At 39.2% G+C, this 21,542-nt stretch overlaps 1 protein-coding gene across 3 annotated transcripts in view; it reads left to right on the top strand.

Moving 5' to 3' along the window:
• The window catches only part of SHROOM4 (shroom family member 4), a 274,039-nt gene that overhangs the window by 216,595 nt on the left and 35,902 nt on the right, over positions 1-21,542 (top strand). For all 3 annotated transcript variants that reach the window (XM_037821192.1, XM_037821190.1, XM_037821191.1), the window contains one exon: positions 4,859-4,920. In XM_037821192.1, the coding sequence (XP_037677120.1) occupies positions 4,859-4,920 (62 nt within the window). The remainder of the gene's footprint in view (positions 1-4,858; positions 4,921-21,542) is intronic.

Raw genomic sequence — 21,542 nt, 5'->3', positions numbered from 1 at the left:
TTGCCTATGGGAGGTGGCACAGGATTAACTGGGAAAGGGCATGAGGGAACATTGTGGGGTGATGATAATATTCTATATCTTGATAAGGGTTTGAGTTACACAGGCAGATACATTTGTCAAAACTCAACAAATACACGCTCAATATTCATGCATTTCACTGGAAGTAAATTAAGCCTTAAAATAATATAAATAAATATTGGACTTTATTGAATTATAAACATGCCAAAGTGTTTCAGACTGAATACACTAATATATAGAAGTGGTGATGGCCAGCTGTGTTGCTTTGTTCCTGATTTTTCACTACTACATTTCATGTTATCTGTAGGTTTTTTGTAAATGCCTTTTATCAGGTTGAAGAAGTGCCCTTTTATTCCTAGTGTGCTGATAGTTTTTTTTTTTTAAATGCTTTTTCTGTATCTATTAACATGATCACAAGGTTTTTCTCTTTTAATCTGTGGGTATGATGAATTACAGTGATTTTTATTTTTATTTTGGGGGGTAACATATATAACAAAATTTGCCATTTTAACCATTTTTGAGTGGACAATTCAATGGCATTAATTACATTTACATTGTTGTGCTACCATTACAACCATCTATTACTATAACTTTTTTATCACCCAAAACAGAAACACTATACCCATTAAGCAATAGCTTCTTAGTCTCCCTCTCCCTAACCCCTGGTAACCTCTAATCTACTTTCTGTCTGTATGAATTTGCCTAGTCTAGATATTTCAAATAAGTGGAATCATACAATATTTGTCCTTTTGTGTTTGGCTTCTTTCACTTAGCATAATGTTTTCAAGTCTCATCCATGTTATTGCATGTATCAGAACTTCATCCTTTTTACAGATGAATAATATTCCATTATATGTATATACTACATTTAGTTTATCCATTCATTTGTTGATGGACACTTGGGTTGTTTCCAGCTTTTGGCTATTGTGAATAATGTTGCTATGAAATTGGTGAACAAGTATCTGTTTGAGTCCCTGCCTTGAATCCTTTGGGTTATATACCCAAGTGGAATTGCCAAGTCACATGGTAATTCTATATTTATCTTTTAGGAGCCATCAAACTGTCTTCAACAGTGGCTGTACCAATTTACATTGCCACCAACAATGAATGAGTGTTACTGTTTCTCCACAACTTCTGCAACACTTTCAGTTTTCTTTTTTTTAATAGTAGCCATCATAGAAGGGTATGAGATGGTATCTCATTGTCACTTTGATTTCCATTTCCCTGATGGCTATGATGTTGAGCATCTTTTTATGTGATTATTGGCCATTTGTAATTCTTCTTTGGAGAAATGTCTATTCAAGTCCTTTGCCCATGTATTGTTTGTCTTTGTGTTGTTTGATTTTTGAATTAAAAACCAGCATAACATTCCCAGGATAAATCTCACTTGGTCATGATATATTATCTCTTTTACATGTTGCTAGATTTGATTTGATAATGTTTTTCAAGGATTTTTATATCATAGTTTATCAGGGATTTTAGTCTGTGGTTTTCTTGTAATGTCTTTGTCTAGTTTTGGTATTGGTGTTATGCTGGCCTTATAGAAAGAGTTGAGAAATAATCCCCTCTCTTCTATCTTCAGGAAGAGTTTTATAGAATTGGTAATATTTCTTCCTTAAATGTTTGGCAGAATTCACTATTGAATCCACATGAGCCTGGAGTTTTCTTTTGGAGAAGGTTTTTAACTACACATTTAATTTCATTAATAGAGATAGAGCATGCAGGTTATATATTTCTTCTGAGTAAGCTTTGGTAGTTTGTGTCTTAAGCAATTTGTCCATTTCATTTAAGTTTTCAAATTTATGGAGATAAAATTGTTTGCAACTTACTTTGAAATGCGTCAAAAATTTAAGATGGATTGGTGGATGGATAGAGAAATGAATAGATAGATGTATGATAAAGTGAATATAACAAAATGTTAATCATACAATCTAGGTAGTTGGTATATAGGTACTTAATGTAAAATTCTTTAAATTTTCTGTATGCTTGAATATATTCAAAATAAAGTGTTGAAGAAATAGGAGAGGATATAGAATAGTTTAAGGGCACTGATGCTGGAATGAGATTGCCTAGGTTCAAATTCTTTCTCCAGGACTTACAGTGCCTATGTTTTCCCATCTAAAAAAAATGGGAATAACAGTACCTACTTCATAAATTGATTGTGAAGATTAAATAATATAACATGTGTAAGCCATTTAGAAAAGTGACTGCCAGATAGGAATCACCTTATAAGGGGAGTTACCTTTTATATATATATATATATAAAGGGTGGGGGGAGTTTGGCTTAGCTTGAGAAACTTTTGCTGAAAGAAGGACCTGTAAATAGACAACAAAGAAAGGGGGCTGAAGTTGAGGGGGAAGTGAGGCGGTGATGGTTGCAGAGGTGTCAGCCCAATAACTCTGTAAGGAAGAATGCAATTTGCAGGTTGCAGCAATAGGCAGCAGCAATGCCTGTCATATGCCTATATTTTTGTATTCTGAGGGAGAAACACATTGGGTCTGTAACACCTGCTAAACTGGCTAAGTAGGTCTGCTTAGACACCATCTGGATGGCTGCCTAGGAGCCATTTCATGCCCCTTTCTACCTCTGCCACCTGAATTGACCCCAGACATGGAGAAAACCTTGCAGCATGTGTTAGGATACCCATCTCAGATGATTAAGGCAGCTATGATGGTGACTATCTAAAGTATGACTGAGATTTTGTGCCTTATAGCCCTTGGAGGCAGTTGGGTAGTTACTTGGTCCCTGTTCAGTGCCGTTGAATCAACACACACTCACACATACACATGTCCCTCATGTTTTGTGCCAGTTGGTTTTGAATACATGATCAGATTATTTCACTTAACAATTTTATGAAATAAATTATAAGATCCCCACTTTATAGTTGAATAAGCTGAAGTTCAGAGAAGTCACACATCTGGCAAATGACAGGGCCTGGATTTGAACATGAGAATGATAATTAACATTTGAATGCCTACTGTGCACCAACTAGTCTTCAAAGTGCTTTATGTGGATCAACTCCTATAGTTATCAAAATAATCAAGAAATAGGTACTATTATTATCACTATTATATAGCTAGAAAACTGAGATAAAGAGAAGTTGAGTTCCTTGCCCGAGGCCACATAGCTAGTGAAGGGCAGGACTGGGATTTAAATCTATGAAGTACATGTTCAAAGGCCAAGCTCCTAATTGTGCTACACTACCTCTCCATAAGCAGATTGGAAAGCTCAGACCCTCTTCAATTCCATAGGCTCCCTTCCAGTCAGAATAACTTCCATCAGGGCAACAAGTTCTCGCCACACTCTCCATCTGCAACAAGCCATGGGGATATCTACCTCTTTGGTTCAGAATGCAGGCAATTTACAGCAACCTAAGTAGCTCAGGAAAAAAAGTGAGGTGATCCTGACGACCTGAGAAGGAGTTTGAGAGTTGGTACAAGACTTTGTTTGATTTGGTCACTGCTATTTACTAAGCATTTCCACAGAGCTAGACAGGGCATGGACAGGAAATCCTGGCTCCCACTGTCGCTGAAAGAGTAATGATGTCTTTGAGAGCTGGGGATCTCAAAAGGGCAGTGAGGCCAAGTCTGAAGCACAAGTGGCTAGAGCTGCTCTAAAGTGACAGTTATAGGCAAGAACTGCTCTGGTCCTGTGAAAGCCAGAGCCAGGAAACAAACCTCATCTTTTCCACAGCTACTGTTTATCTAGAGCCTCCCATGTGCCAAGCACTGTGTAAGTATTCTCTATGCACATCTCATTTTGTCCTGGTGATTGGTGACCCAGCAAGGCTAGATAATGTTATCCTTATTTTCTAAATAGGAAAATGAGATTCATGGGGGTGACATAACTTCCCTCAAGTAATAGAGCTAATAAGTGTCTTAGCCAGTATGTCGGACACCAAAGACCTATGTTCTTTCCACTTTGCCAGGTGTCTTACCCCACAAGAGAAGCCTACTCAGTCAAAGATAATAAAACTTTGAATGGAACCAATAGCATTGGAGGAAAAGAGAATTTTGAAGGTTAATTTAGAAAAATGTTGCATTCCCATTGGGCTAAGCTCTGAGTCTCTAGGTAGAGGGTGCTGGATGCAAAATCAAGGGAATCTCAAAAGCAAATTTGCATTAGGTTTGGAGATAGAATAGGAAGGCAAGGGCATTTTTTTTAAATGGCACACATGACTTGAGATAGAGGAAAAAGAGTTGCTTAGGTATAGCCCTTAAGGGAAAAAAAAGCCAGGGTAGGGAGTCTACTCCTACAATGTGGGGAATGTGGCATCTGGCACTTAGCCCCTGCCAGTGTGTCTTGGAGGAAGAAGAAGAGCTACTGCAGTATAAGGGTGTGCTGGCATGCTCGCCATCTGCCTCACCCTAGGAGAGGTTGCAGGAGCAGTAGCTTCAGGCCTCAAAGCTCCCCAAGGGTCAGAACTTCCAAAAACTGATTTCTCTGTTGGAAGAGGCAGGGAGAATGAGCAGGCAGAACAAATAAAAGACCTCCATCCCTCAAAGCAGGCAAGAGCCAGAGCAAACAGCAAACATGCTAAACTGGTTTTTAACGTAGTTTGGGAAAGGAGTAGAGAAAGAGGGGGAAATGCAGTTTCTAGACCACACTGCTCAGGTCCCTGAGTGCTCTCTGTCTCTGCATGCCCACAACAGCTCAGCAGGCCTCCTGACAGAAAGGCAGCCCTCCAGGTACATATTTCTTTAGTCTGCGTGGAAGAGTAGAAGGAACTAGCTGCAAGGGCCTGGCCAGAGACAGGCTCCCAACTTCTTAATACTTTTGAGGGCATCCAGATACCTGGCTGCTCAGAGCTCCCTAACTTATCAAAATATTGCTTTGCAGGAATTTCCTGGGGACAAATGGAAGCCAATAACAGGAAACAGGAAGATCAGCCATTCAGGGAGGTAAGTGACTGTTGTGAGGGAGTTGGGGTGAGTTGGTGCCTCTGGGGCTTCTGTAGAAATTGGGAAGGCCTTCTGTTTGCTCAGTTTCCTCTGGGGAAACTGGTCTGGTATCTACATCCGGGGCTTGATACCATATATGTAATCCAGCCTTCTCCCCAGACAGCTGGGTACAAAGCAAACTGATTGCTAGGACATTTTAGAATACTCAGTATTCAGGCAATATCGTGGGGCATTATGCCCATCAGCTCAGAGGCCTGAGGTAGCCCTGCCTAAGCAAAAGGGCGGGCAGGACCAGACTGTATTAAAACAGAAGTGAGAGGGCAGAAATTGTGTGTGCCATTCCAATGACCTTTGGGCAGTTGAAGGGAGAAGAGAGGAGGTAGGCCTGCCCAGCTACTGCTGTGTCTTTGTGTCAGAGTTGTTGTAGACATCTGTTTCTTGGGTGCTGCCACCTTTATTTTTATAAGGCTACTTGAGAACTTAGGTTCTGCTCATTAAAAACCGAAGGACAGATCGTGCTAATGATAGATTAAAATTCCTGGAGAGGCCTCATAGGTGACTATAAGGAGTGGACAGTTACCCTTTTCTGAATTACTCTTTTTTCACCTGACTGTACTTTCTCTTTTTGTAAAACTCTTTCAGCCAGTTTTTCCCAGCTCAAATTTTATAAGAGTTCCCTAAATTATATTGATTCTTTAATCAAACTCCTGGAATGAAGGAGGGAATAGGGGGATAGATGGATCCAAGCTGTGTCTCCTGTCTCCCAGGTGGAGTCACCAAGGGAGAGGACTAGAATCTGGGTCTCCTGACTTACGAAGAGTCCAGGGTTCTTTCTAGGAGACTACATTATCCCCTGTGAATTGGTGATGTAGTCAGGAATAATTTCAGCCTTTCTTTGGCTCCAAAGGCTGGGAAACCTATCAGTTTTCTACCTGGCAATGGGAGAAGGGAGGAATCCAACATTTATTGATCATCTACTGAGTGTCAGTCCCTGAACTGGATCTTTTTACACCCAAAATCTCATTTATTTTTCTCAGCAGTCTATTTTACTACCCACTTTAAAGATGAGTAGCCTGAGGTCCAGAGAGATATATAAGTTAGATTGTAAGTGATGGAGCCAGGATTTAGACCCAGGTTTGTTGGTCCCAAAGTTCATGCTTTTTCCATTAGACCTACTTCAATTAGGATCCCTAAAGAAACCCTTCACACTGATCCCTCAGGGATCTAAGTCCTGGGTGGGGATTCTGTGACTGGTCTTGATTCCCCCTACTCTGGGACTGACTTGTACCATGTCATTCTAGTCTAATGGATCTGTCAAGTACCCCAAATTAGATGGAGACCGTTGAGAGCAGAGACCAAGCCTTGGTCATCACCTTATTCTCTGTGCATGGCACAGTGCCTGACACAGAGAGGTTGCTCAAGAAATATTTATTTGCTTGCTAAATGAAGAAACGGAATGTCCTCTACCCTTGAATGGGTGAAATGATGCAGAAATAATAATGCTAACTAAAATTTTTTGTGCACAATCTTCTTTTTTTTACAATGCTCTTTTAAAGGTACCATTCTAAGCAGTTTACATGTAATTATTTATTACCATAACCTTATGAAATAGGTACCGTTAGTCTGTCCATTTGACAGAAAGAAGAAACTAAGGCACAGACAGGTTAATTTATTTGCTTAATAAGTTGATGAGATTAAGGCAGTCTAGCTTCAGAGACACTACACTACAGTGCCACTTATACACAGTTCTCTTACTGATCAGGTAGTGAAGTACAAGGACTTTTTCCACACCTGTTGTATGTGCAGCCTTTTGCTAGACAAGATGGAAAATACTAGAGAAAGAGCAGCAGGAAGCACAGTGTCGTGTCTATCCACAGCTTAAGCAGGGAAGACTAACCCATACACAGTTAAATAGCAGTAAAAATAAATTACTGTCTGTGAAACAACTTTTGTGTCCCTAGCTGAGCTACACATATTACATTTTATCTTCCCAATAACTCAATCAGGTAGTCATTATTTCTAGGGCAGTGGTTCTCAAACTTGAGTGTGCATTTAACCTGGAGAGATTATTAAAACACAGATGGCTGGTCATCATCCCAGAATTTCAGATTCAGTAAATCTGACATGGGACATAAGAATTTGCACTTCTAAGAAGTTCCCTGGTGACGCTCATGCAGCTTGTCTTGGGAACACACTTTGAGAACCAGTGGCCTAGATAAAGGTTCTGGAGTTCAGAAAGGCTAAATAATTTATTCAAGTTCTCACAGCTAGTAAAGAGCCAAGTTAGGATTTAAACCAACCTTTTGCTTACTCACAAGAGTTGCTATAAAATGTAAAGTGTTAAATAAAAGTTTTAAACAAGAAGCACCTGGAACATGGTGAGTGGCCAATACATGGTATTATTTAAATTTATTTAAATTCATTGGAGGGTAATTTCACCAAATGTTGGGACCTACAGGAGCAATGGCCCAGAGGGGTGACTGTGTGTGGTGTGTTGGAGGTATAAAACCCCACTACTTAAGAGTTTTGGCCTTGGAGTAAGTCTGCCTGGGTTCGAATCTAGGTAATTATGCTCTCTAGATGTGTGAGCTTGGCAAGTGGCTTTCTGTCTCTCCTTTTTCCCGCATCAGTTTCCTTGTTTGTAAAATGGACTAAGAGTACTTATCGCATATGGTTATTGTGAGAATTAAATTAGCTAATATATGTAAAGCACTTAGAAGAAAACCTGACACACAGTAAACCCTCAGTAAATATTATTTGTGATGAGGAGGAGGAAGAGGAAGAGGAAGAGGAAGAAGAGAAGCAGTAGTAATAGCACTAATAGTAAAGAAGAAGGCTGGACAGTGAAGTATAGGGCCAGGTTATATAGGCCTTGAAAACTGGATAGGATAGCAAACATGAGAACAATTAAAAGTTTTGATCAGGTGAGTAACATGATAAATATGTCACTTTAGACAACTGGGCAGCATTTGCAGCCTAAATGGGTTGCAGTGAGAACAATTAGGGGAGTGATCCTGGCATGAAAGGATGTTACCCTGGACTAGGGAGGAAACACTAGGAATGGAACAGAAGGTATAGATCAATATGTGACATTTTGGGGAAAAAAGTTTTTTTATCATGCAAACAACATTACAGGAAATTTTTTTAAAAAGAAGAAAACATGTCCTTTTCCTACCAGGGAATATTTTCATTTCCCTGCTAGCTTTTATCTATAGGTGTAGAGGTTTTGTGGGGCATGGTTATAATAATTATGTAGATGTGATTTTGTGTGTTCTGCTGCTCTGCTTCTTTTTTCCCCTCTAAGCATTACTTGGTAAACAATTTTTCATGTTGCTATAAAGCTTCCTCAATAATTACAATTTTAATGGCTGTATAGTATTTCACCAGCTTAATGTGCTTTAATTTGCTTCATCATTCCCATATTATTGGATAATTAGGTTATATCTACATTCTTGCTATTATAAAATAATGTGCAGAAAACATTTTGAATAGCTATAGCCTTTTTCTCATTTTGAATTATCTCATTAAAAACAATTATCAGGAGTTGGGATTACTAGTTCAAATAATATAAACATTCTTAAGGTTTTTTTTTTTTTGGTAGATTTCACCAAGATACTTTCTTGGGAGGCATTTTATACTACCATTAACAATGTATGAGGTTGCCAGTTTCCCCAAACTTTGCCATCATTGTCATTTTTCCCATCATTGAAACTTTTCTTTTTCTAATTGCAGTAGGTGTAAATGGTACCTATTATAACTTTGCTTTCTTTGATCATTCTAGTTTGAACATTTTTGATGTGTTTAATATTTGTATTGTTTTTAATGTGAATTACATGTTCAGATTATTTGTTCACAAATACATGGGACCTTTTAAGGGGAAAATAAAGAGCACTTGATGATTGGAACTTGGGAAACAAAGGAGGTAAGTCAAAATAACTCTTGGAGAAAGTTATTGACATGGATAGGGCAATTGAGAGGGGAACTGACTTGGTGGAAAAGAGATAAGTTTGAATTGGGATATGGTATATTTGAAGTTAGTGAGATATATAAAATCAGAGTCTTTGGAATAAGCTTGCCAATCACCTAGTCAGGTGGTGGGATGAGGAAGAAGAAGCAGCAATGAAAACTGAAAGGACAAGCAGCTAAAGTGGTAGAAGGGGAAGGAGAAATAAGGAGAAATAAGACAGTGTATCTTCACAGAAGGTAATGAGATAATGAGATGAAGACTAATTAATGGCTTTGACAATTTGGAATCCCAAGTGCCCTTCAAAAAAGCAAATTTAGTAAAGTAGATGGCATAGTAGCCTGTAAGGGGAATGCATAGAGAAGAAATGCAAACAGCCAATTTTACACACCATAAAATTCACTCGTTTTAAGTGTACAATTTAATGTTTTATTTTAGTAAATTTTCACTGCTGTGCAATCATCACCACAGTCCAAATTTAGAACATTTCAATCATGCTAAAAAGATCCCATGTGCCAATTTGCAGTCACTCCCTATGCCCACCCTCAGCTCTAAGCATCACTAATCTAGTTTCTTTCTTTATAGTTTAGCCTATTTTGGACATTTTATAAATGGAATGATACAATATGGGGACTTTTGTGTTTGGCTTCTTTCACTTAGCACAAAGTTTTTAAGGTTCATACATGTTGTAGCATGTATCAGTACTTCATTCCTTTTTATGACTGAATAACATTTCATTGTATAGATGTACCACATTTTGTTTACCCATTTACCTGTTGAAGGACATTTCAGTTATTTCCACTTTTGAGGTATTGTGAATAATGGTACTTTGAACCTTCAGGTACAAGTCTTTGAGTGGATATGTGTTTTCAGTTCTGTTGGGTATATACCTAGAAGAGGAGTTGCTAAGTCATGTGGTAATTTTGTGTTTAACTTTCCCAGGAATCACCAAACTGTTTTCCACAGCAGCTTGACCACTTTGCATTTCCACCAGCAATGTAGGAGGGTTCCAGTTTCTTCTTATTAGTTTTTAATGCAACAATTATGGGTTACTGTGTGATTAAAAATGTTTAAAAGAAGAAGTTGGCTAGGGGAAGGAGGGGGAGGAATGAGATGGTAGTTAGACAGGGCCATAGGGTTTAAGTAAGTGGCTCTAAAAACGTGGTCCCAGGACCAGCCACATCAGTATCACCTGAGAACTGAAATGCAAATTCTCAAGCCCACCCTAGATCTACTGAATCAGAAACTCTGGTACTAGGGCCTAGTAAACTGTGGTTTGTTTGCTTAAACTTTTTATTTTGAAATATTTTCAAACTTAAAGGACAGTTGCAAAAATAATACCAATCCCATAGAGAGGACTAAAATATACCTCTGTCCCCCCCAACCAGATACCCAGATCCACCAATTTTAACATTTTGTCACATTTGCTGCATCATTCTATCAATCCATCTATCTACCTATTTATCTTTGGGTCTATTTATCAATTTTCTAAACATTTAATAGTAAGCTGGGTGGGGCAGGGCAAGATGGTGGCCTAGAGAGGTGTGGAATTTAGTTAATCCTCTAGAGCAACTAGTAAATAGCCAGGAACAACTAGTAAATAGCCTGGAACAACTGTTGGGGGACATCCGTGACTGTTCACACATCGTACATCAGCCTGGAATGGGTGAAATGGATGAAATTACAGCATAAAAACTGTAAATAAAGATCCAAAAACAGTGGCTGGTGCCCCTCCCCCCACCAGCATGGCAGGTTGAGCTGCAAAACTTCACTGTGGGAGAAAGAAACAGTCCCTGCCAGGAGCAAGGGAATGTAGCTCAATCAAGCTCCAAACTCAGTTTTAATTAACAAATGTGGACTGCTGAATATAAGCTATAAGCACAGATAAAGCACTAACAAGCAGGAAAGTACCCTGAGGTCACTGCAAGTGGAGAGGAGGTGAGGCTGACAGAGAAAAACACAGAGGCTTTTGGAGATGGATGAGCATAGAATACTGGAAAATGGCTGTCCCAAGAAAAGGAGTACAGAGGACTGCGTACTATCTCTGGCCAACAGACAAAATTGGGGGGCTGGGGACTGGCTCTGAAAAGGGGCTTTCCCTCTTTCTCCTTTTTTTCCTCTCATTCTAAGCAGCTCATTAGAGAAAGCCTCAGGCATTTTCAATTCTCAGCACTGACCCAGGCAAGGGTGGAGTTAACAGAGTCAGAGAGACAAAGGAGGAATTCAAGTATAGAAAATAACTCCCTAGGGGATGTATCTTCCCTAAGAAAAGGAGGGTGGGGCCCAGCTCAAGTGGCTGCCCTCCCTTCAGAACTCAGACTCTAGGGCCTAGGAGAAAACAAACAAACAAACCAGAAACAACTTAAGCTTGGTTCTGACACCCTCGGTCTCTGGCCAGGACAGGGTCTACTGAGAATTAAAAGGACCACACCTCTTTCCACCAGTGGGGAGCAATGGGCTGACAAGTGCCACCTACTGGGCAGGATAGGGAAAGCACAGAGTCTAGAGGCATCACAGGAAACTCTGTCAACCTTCTAGGACTCACCCTCAGGGAAACCTGATACTGAATACACCTCCTCCTGAGACCTGAGCCCATCTGGTCTGGGGAAATCTGATTGTGGTAATCAAGGAAATCAGAGGCCTAGACAAAGAAAACTACAAATCACACTAGGAAAAATGCAAATATGGCCCAGTCAAAGGAACAAACTTACACTTCAACTGAGATACAGGAATTGAAACAACTGATTAAAGATCTTCAAATAAATATGCTAAATCAATTCAAAAGCCAAACCAATGAATTGAGGGAAGGTATGGCAAAAGAGATGAAGGATATAAAGAAGACATTTGGTGAACATAAAGAAGAACTCAAAAGTTTGAAAAAACAATTGGCAGAACCTATGGAAATGAAAGGCACAACACAAGAGATGAAAAACACAATGGAGACATACAACAGCAGATCTCAAGAGGCAGAAGAAAACAGGAACTGGGGAACAAGACACCTGAAATCCTACATACCAAAGAACAGATAGGGAAAAGAATGGAAAAATATGAGCAGCGTCTCAGGGAATTCAATGACAACAGGAAACACATGGATGTATGTGTCATGGGTGTCCCAGAAGGAGAAGAGAAGGGAAAAGGGGCAGAAGCAATAATAGAGGAAATAATCAATGAAAATTCCCCATCTTTTATGAAAGACATAAAATTATGGATCCAAGAAGTGCAGTGTACCCCAAACATAATAGATCTGAATAGACCTATGCCAGGACACTTAATACTCAGATTATCAAATGTCAAAGACAAAGAATTCTGAAAGCAGCAAGAGAAAAGCAATCCATGACATACAAGGGCAGCTCAATAAGACAATGCATGGATTTCTCAGTAGAAACCATGGAGGCAAGAAGGCAGGAGTATGATATGTTTAAGATACTGAAGGAAAAAAACCACCAACCAAGAATTTTATATCAGGCAAAACTGTCCTTCAAAAATGAGGGAGAGTTTAAAATATTCTCGGACAAACAGACAATGAGAAAGTTTGTGAACAAGATACCTGCTCTACAGGAAATACTAAAGGGAACACTACAGACAGATAGGAAAAGACAGGACTGAGAGGTTTGGAGCACAATTTTGGGTGATGGTAGCACAGTAATGTAAGTACACTGAACAAAGATAACTGTGAGTATGGTTGAAAAAGGAAGGTTAGGGGCATGTGGGACACCAGAAGGAAAGATAGAAGATAAAGACAGGGACTGTATAACTCAGTGAAACCTATAGTGGTCAATGAGTGTGATTAAATATACAAATATAAGAATGTTTTTACATGAGGGAGAACAAATGAATGTCAGCCTTGCAAGATGTTAAAAATGGGGTGGTATTGGGGAAAAATACAATCAATGCAAACTAGAAAAAAAAGAGTAAGCTGTATACATCATGCTCCTTGAACACATAATACTTACATATACATTTCCTAATGACAATTATGTTCACTTATGTAACCACTTTTAAGTACAGTGCAATTTGTGTTTTAAAAAGCCCTCCAGGTGATTCAATGCATGCTAAAGTTTGAGAACTACTGGTATAAGTAAAAGTTTTGTCAGGATCCGGGAAACTGGATTAAGTCTAAAACAGAAAGAAGTCAGTGGAAAGGGAAAGAGGATCGATGCTGAAGATGGAGGAGAGAGATCACAGTTTAAGGCTTCAGGGAAGATGAGAAGGACTAGAAAAGGTCAAGGGTAGGGGTGACATCTGAGAGGAGAAATCCTGATGTAATTTCTCCTCACCTCCCCCTCACCACCTTTGTTTAAACATTTCCTATGTCATTTCTGTCATAAGTGGAATGATGGATGTAGACTGGAAAATCAAAGGCATATTCTTAGGCCACTCTCTTGCCTGAAAGTCTGCCACAAATTGATAATTCCAGATAGCTACACTCTTGGGCGTCTCCCTCCACTATTTGTTTTGTGAGCAGAGAAATCAAACTCATTTTAACACTAGCAAGAGTGGAAAATTGGTGAGTGTATCTACTGGGGAAAATCTGCATATGTGTGAAATATTTAAGAGCCAAAAGAAGTTACTTCCTGGATTATTTCTTTTAGTGTTCTGTGCCTATGCTTGCCTCTTGTGATCCTTCCATTTTTACACTTTGCATAGAACTTTAGAATTTGTAGGGTATTTTCATATACATGGTCACAGTTGATCCTCATAACAATCCTATGAAGTTAAGCCTTATTTTTCCCATTTTATTGATGATGAAGCTGAGACTCAGGAAAGGTATTATTATTTTAACAATACAACAACAAAAGATATAATAGCTAACATTTATTGAGTACTTATTATGTGTCAGACACTTCACGTGAATTATTCTGTTTATTTTTATAATGACTTCATGAGATAGGTACTATTTATTGACCCAATTTTACATTTGAGGAAACTGAGTCACAGGTTGTGAAGTCACTTGCCCAAGGTCAAACAGGCATCTGATTCCAGAGCCCATTACTTTTGGTATTGTACAGCAGTACATGATAAAACTAGAACTCTACCCGGGATTTCAGGTCTCAGCCTAGGACTCTCTTGCTTCCCTTTGTCATCCACATTATGAGCAGAGTGTGGAATACCCAGTAGACATTTCCTATTTGCTTATTGAGTGAAAGAAATGGATAATTCAGTGTTGAATCTCATTTTATTAGGGAAAGTATACTTTTCAGGAAGCCTTTACAACCTATGAAGAACGCAACCTTCAGAAGCATGGAAGGATTTGTCAGAAGCATGAAAAAATAAAGTACTTGGATGTTAATTTAACCCTGGGCACATGAAACTTATTCAAGGAAAATTATAAAACTGTAATGGGAAAAGTAAAGAAATGAATAAATGAAGGAATGTGCCTTGCTTCCAGTTGGGAAGACTAAATCTAGTAATGATTACAGTACTCCCAAAGTTAATATATAGATGTAATGCACTACCAATCAGTGTCACAGTGGGATACTTTATAGAACTTGTCAAATTCATAGTGAAATTCGTCTGAAGGAATAAGTAGGCAAGAATACCAAAGAATACATTTATTTTAAAATGTAATGAAGGTAGACTCACCCTATCAGATTTTAAAGCCTGTCATAAAGCGACAATTATCAAAACCATATGATAGTGTGTTAAAAAATATTGAACAGTCAAATATGAAAAAGAGATTCTGGGAACAGATTCAAACTATTTTAAGAATATAGAACACACTGGAAGTAACCACAACTAGAGAAAACAATTACCTTTTTTTTAATAATGTTGGGATATTTAGATATTAATATGGAGAACTTAGATCCATAGCACACACTGTACTCTGTAGTAAATTCCAGAAATCAGACTACTAGAAAAGCATACTTATTCCAGCTGTGAATAGAAGATAAATCTGTGTCTGTTAAAGAAATGGAGGATATTATCAAAGACAAGATGGATGGATTCAAATATATAAAAGCTTAACAAAAAAATCTTTGCACAACAAAATGTAATAAGTTAAATGACAGAATAAGGGAAATGTCTAGGGTCAGCCTCACTGATAACAATTGGCTGTCTAAAAATATAAAGAATGCATGCAGATACAGAAGGTCAGCTTGCAGATTTGGCTTCATCAGTAGGCAAGGAAAATGAACAGGCAATTTACACATGAGGAAATAAAGGCAGTAAATCATTACGTGGAAAATACCTCCCTAAGAAGTAAATAAATGCAAATAAAAATTTCAATGAGTCAAATTTAGTTTAGTTTGCTTACTAAACTATCAACAATTAACAGATATGATAAATAGAAATTATAAAACTCTATCTTGGCAGGGCTGTGAGGAAACAGTATGGGATCAGTATAAATTGATTCAGTCTTCCTCAGGGGCAATCTAGAAATATGTGACAAGAGTTACAAAGCTGTTCATACTCTTTGACCTAGCATTTTTAACCTTGAGAACTACCCCCAGGAAATAACCTAAAAAGGAAAAAAATAGTTTGTTCAAAGATGTTCATAGCAGTGCTATTTATAATCATGGGCAAGGTTTGCCAATCTAGTATGTCATCATGATAGAATAGGATATAGTCATTGACAGTGACAGGTATACAAATATTGGGTCTTGTGGAGAAATGGGTATTTGTAATACTATAAACTGTAAAAAAGACTAAATCCTAAACCACATGTTGAATCAGGAAGGAATCTGGTCGAATGTGAATAGTTAGAGTTGAATGGGCATAGTGTTCTTTGGGTACGTGTCAAGTTGCTGGAAGTTACAGTAAAAAAGAAAGTCTGAAGAAGAGGCAGCCAACATTGGTTTGATTTAGGCCTGGTAAGTTAAAGGACAAGGGCTTTGGGGAAAATCCCATACCAACTACATACAATATTGCTTACTAGAAGTGCTTGATCTGACTGTTAGGTAGAATTTGTTTTGTTAGAATTCTCCATCAACCAGCACCTCTGCTTATCTAAATCCATGAAAACTTTGACATTTCTGAGGAGGTACATCCCCAGACCTTTGTGGATCTTCAAATTTGTCACCACCACTACAACATTAAACCTCCTACTCTCACCAATAACATTTTATTATCTGGCTCAGAACCACCAATTTCTTAGAACTTTCCATTTTTCTTCACATCCAGCACTAATTTGCAGATAGTTTGCATTTTAGTACCATTATTCACAAGGAAGCACATTATTTCCCTCTACCAGGGTTACTGCATATGTATGCTTTGACAACAAATAGAGACCTATCAAGACACATTAACATGTAAGAGCCATGTGATTGTCTAGGCTCCCTCTTCTGCTGGGTGACTTGCCCTAAAAACCAGTCTTGTAATGCCTGTGATTCAAAATCATACCTTTTGCAAAATGGCCAGTTACTACATTTCATGGATCTTTAGGGCCACTCTCAAAGAGTCAAAACCTCAAGGTTAAATAGATATGTGCCAAAGAACTACTCTACTAATAATAAGCATTCATTTTCGAGCACCAGAATGCCTTTTTAAAATTCAATTTTATTGAGATATATTCACATACCATACAATCATTGAGTGTACAATCAGTTGTTCACAGTACCATTCATCACCACAATCAATTTTTGAACATTTCCATTACTCCAAAAAATAAAAATAAGAATAAAAAAAGAAAAAAAGAACACCCAAAACATCTCACTCCCCATCTCTCACTATTATTCATTTACTTTTTGTCCCCAGTTTTCTACTCATCTGTCAATATACTGTATAAAGGGAGTGTGAGGCACAGTGTTTTCACAATCACACAGTCATACCGTATAAGCTATATAGTTATACAACTGCCTTCAAGAATCAAGGATATTGGATTACAGTTCAACAGTTTCAGGTATTTCCTTCTAGCTATTCCAGTACACTAAAAACTAAAAAGGGATAGCTATATAATGCATAAGAGAAATCTCCAGAATGACCTCTCAAATCCTTTTAAAATCTCTCAACCACTGAAACTTTATTTTGTTTCATTTATCTTCCCCCTTTTTCCCCAGAATGCCTTTTAAACTATCCAAGATAGAATCATGTTCTTTATAACTTTAGTATTAATTTTATTCCCTTGTGTTCTAGGTCTTTGAAACTCTCTAAATTAATATCTCGTATATATGAGGACTCTAATAGCCAAAACCTGCCGCTTCCAATGCTTAACCATGGTAGAACACCAAATTTCCTTAAATAGCATCAAGATTTCCAGAGCATTTTGGGGCTCCAATATGCCCATTACTTGATTTAGTAAACTTTTACCTCACTTGTCACATGGTGATATATATATAGGTAATTGTTCTAGTTTGCTAATGCTGCCAGAATGCAAAACACCAGAAAAGGACTGGCTTTTATAAAGGGGGTTTATTTGGTTACACAGTTACAGTCTTAAGGCTATAAAGTGTCCAAGGTAACACAGCAGCAATCGGGTACCTCCACTGGAGGATGGCCAATGGTGTCCGGAAGACCTCTGTTAGCTGGGAAGGCACGTGGCTGGCGTCTGCTCCAAAGTTCTGGTTTCAAAATGGCTTTCTCCCAGGACGTTCCTCTCTAGTCTGCAGTTCCTCAAAAATGTCACTCTTAGTTGCACTTGGGGTATTTGTCTTCTCTCAGCTTCTCCGGAGCAAGAGTCTGCTTTCAACGGCCGTCTTCAAACTGTCTCTCATCTGCAGCTCCTGTGCTTTCTTAAAAGTGTCCCTCTTGGCTGTAGCTCTTCTTCAAAATGTCGCTCACAGCTGCACTGAGTTCCCCCTATCCGTCAGCTCATTTATATGGCTCCAGTGACTCAACTTAGACCCACCCCGAATGGGCGGAGCAACACCTCCATGGAAATTATCCAATCAGAGTCATCACCCACAGTTGGGTGGGGCACATCTCCAAAGAAACACTCAAAGAATTACAATCTAATCAACACTGATAACATCTGCCCACACAAGATTACATCAAAGATAATGGCGTTTGGGGGACACAGTATATTCAAACTGGCACAGTAATTAAAATGCATTTTGCTTTGAGAGGGTTTTCTTAATGGCTTTATACCCTTTGAAATACTCTGGTAAGTTAGAAACCTGGTAGATAATAATGACGGACTAGAGAAGTAATTCACAAAATGTGGTGGCAGACCAACAGCAGCAGCACTTGGTAAATTGTTAGAAATACAAATTCTTTGCCCTACCCCAGACCCACTGAGTCAGTAGTGCTGGGGGTGAGATCCAGCAATCTGTGTTTTGAAGAGCTCTCCAGGCAATTCTGATGCATGCTAAAGTTTCAGAACCACTGGGTTAGAGAATAGAGACTTAACTTTGACCAGCCTTGTCCTCAGTTAAAATTGCTGTTGCAGATGTCAAACCTTCCTGACACCTTGGCAATGTGTTATTTATTCCTAGATTGTCTTTTATTGAATCTCTTGAGAAGGTCATGAGAACACTAGAGAAGCAGCTTGTTCTGCTGACAAAAGTGTTGGCATTGAAGTCAGATGGACCTTGGTTGTAATCCTCTCCTGGCCATTTATTCTCTTTCGTGTTCCCTCAGTTGTTCAATCTCTCGGAGCCTCATTTATAACATGGAGAAGAGAAAATCTATATTATAAGATTGTCTCAAGGGTTAAATGAGATCAAGTCTATCAGGTACCCAGCCCCATACTTGACACATGACAGACACCCTGTAAACAAGAGCCGTCATCGCCGTCCCTTAGTACTATGTCTATGACAGTATGCAGGGCCCAGAGGAGTAATGGAAAATTCCAAGTTGGGGTGATCAGGGAGAGGAAGCTAAACTTCACCCAGGAAAGCCCCACTAAATCAAGGACTTCTATGACATTTTCAAAGGACATGCTATGATAGCCTCCTGGGGGCTCGTAGAAGGATCAGGGTCCTGCACCTTGCATTTGTTGTTTCCAGACTAATGGTTCTTTACCTGAAGTTCCTTGGACCCAGGGGCAGAGAGGGATGGCAAAAACAAGCTCTCTGGGCCCTTCTCCCCTCCCTGTGTGGCCTCCTTGTGTCTTACTTCCTGAATCTTGCAAATATTTCCTTCAGCAATAACCTGGGAGTGTCTGTTTCTCTTGGAGCAGTCTTATCTTTTGGCTGCTGAGGGAAGAGAAAGGGGAGAGGGGCTGAACCTGTGCACTCTTGCTGCTCTGCTCCTGGAATGCCAAGCTATTGTGGTAAGTTTAAAAATAAAATTCCCGAACAAGAAAACTTCAAAAGGTCTGAGGAAGAGGCAGGAGGAGATCTTTCAGTCTCTGCAAATATTGGTTTTCATTTTCAATTACTATTAGGCCAAAAAAATAAAAGATTTTAACAAAAGGGGAAAATCTATTCATCAGAAGAAAAGGCAATCTGTGCCAAGAGGAAAACAGAAGAACATCCCAGGGCTTGGCAGGCAATTTGCTTTTGTTTTTGAAATGTAATTGCCTTACTGGTGTCAACAAAGCTTTCTCATGCCTAGCTTTCATACTTCTTCCCCATTCTTCAGCAAGGAGCTAAAGTCTTCATGGACACCTGGGGATGAGTATAGTACAAGTAGCTTTTGCCCCACCTCAGGACCCCTTGCTTCCCTGAGATCATCCCTCAGAGCCAAACAAGGCAAGTTCCAGTCCGGACGCTACTGCTTCTTACTGGCTGGGCAAATGACTTACCCTTTCCAAGACACAGGTCTTTAAAACTGGTGATAATGAAACTTACTTCAATGAGTTGTTGTGAAGATTAATTGAAATACTTATATTAACACATAGTCCCTTTCCATTAAAGAGAGTCACCACCATCCAATCCAGGGGAAAAAATATCCTTACTTGGTCCTAGAGCCAAGTCGTAGATTTATTTGCATTTAGGAGGCATGAGCCCTTTGCGAATAGGACCTCTAGAGGCTAATGTCTGGCTTGAGCCTGATACACTTCAGTGGAAGCCTCTCATTCACCATTTTGCTTCAATTGTTAGCTCCAGGAAGGCAGGGACTATGTCAGTTTTGCTCCACTTTGATCTAGTCATCTTGCACAGTATAATATTCAATAAGCATTTGTTGAAGGAATGACTTGTACACACATTGGCCCAGCTGATCCCATTAAAGATAGTCCTTCCTCTTTCTGGATTCCTATTGTAAGCGGCACTGCAATGCCCAGGCTGGCCCTACACAGGCTTTTTAAAATTAGGGTTGATGCAGAAAATAGCAGTTTCCAAGTTGCATCACTAGAACCCAGTGCCTCAAGATAGGGTCACAGTGCACCTGAAGCTCAGAGCTAGAGCTTGGCAGATATGAATGTCAGTATTAGTGCATACAGCAACTGTTAAAAAAAGCTGAAAAAGAGCCCAGACTTCAATTAGTGATATGAATGAAGCAGATCTGGTTAACACTAGGGCAAACTGGGCCAAAGGGTAAAGGTTGAAACTGACTGTGTTTTAAAACTTCAACTTCCATGTGAGACCAATGGAAGAGATGTCTATTTGGTGCAGGATCTATATTTTCTAAATAGTATAACTCTACAGTCGGTTGTTCAAACACCACAATTACATGGAACTCTGAATAGGAAGTGAGATATGATAGGTTAGTATAGGTTAGAGTGAAATAGTGACACATCCCAAAGTAATTTGGGCAGAGAATAAAAAATGTATTTACAGCCTCCCCCCCCCCCCACCCCAAGGAGCTGGGGGAAGGTGCAGAAGTGTTGGACTTCCTCACCTGGACTGGTGTTGATGTTGTCACAAACATTGGGACTGGCGGTTTGATGTGCCGAGCCCTCTATCGTGGGACTTGCCCTTATGAAGCTCGGTACTGCAAAGGAGAAGCTAAACTTGCATATAATTGTGCCTAAGAGTCTCCCCCTGAGTACCTCTTTGTTGCTCATATGTGGCCCTCTCTCTCTAACTAAGCCGTCTCGGCAGGTGAACTCACTGCCCTACCCCTTACATGGGACCTGACTCCCAGGGGTGTAAATCTCCCTGGCAACACAGGATATGACTCCCGGGGATGAATCTGGACCCGGCATCATGGGATTGAGAATATCTTCTTGACCAAAAGGGGGATGCAAAATGAGACGAAATAGTTTCAGTGGCTGAGAGATTTCAAATGGAGTCGAGAGGTCACTCTGGTGGACATTCTTATGCACTATATAGATAACACCTCTTAGGTTTTAATGTATTGGAATAGCTAGAAGTAAATACCTGAAACTACCAAACTCCAACCCAGTAGTCTGGACTCCTGAAGATGATTATATAATAATGTAGATTACAAGGGGTGACAGTGTGATGGTGAAAGCTTTGTGGATCACACTCCCTTTATCCAATGTATAGATGGATGGGTAGAAAAATAGGGACAAAAACTAAATGAAAAATAAGGTGGGATGGGGGGATGGTTTGGGTGTTCTTTTTTTACTTTTATTTTTTATTCTTGTTCTGGTTCTTTCTGATGTAAGGAAAATGTTCAGAAATAGATTGTGGTGATGAATGCACAACTATATGATCATACTGTGAACAGTTGATTGTATACCATGGATGATTTTATGGTATGTGAATATATTTCAATAAAACTGAATTCAGAAAAAAAAGATAGGGTCACAGTGCCATGAACTGGGGCACTGATGTCTCTAGAAGGCATGTTCTTTTCCTCAACTGACTCTAGAGTTGGCTGCCAGAGGTAAATTCTGTAAGATGGACATAAGTACTTAATACCTAAAGAAGAC

This window comes from Choloepus didactylus, chromosome X, assembly GCF_015220235.1.
Source record: "Choloepus didactylus isolate mChoDid1 chromosome X, mChoDid1.pri, whole genome shotgun sequence".
Classification (NCBI taxonomy): Eukaryota; Metazoa; Chordata; class Mammalia; order Pilosa; family Megalonychidae; genus Choloepus; species Choloepus didactylus.
This window is presented reverse-complemented; position numbering and strand designations above follow the sequence as displayed.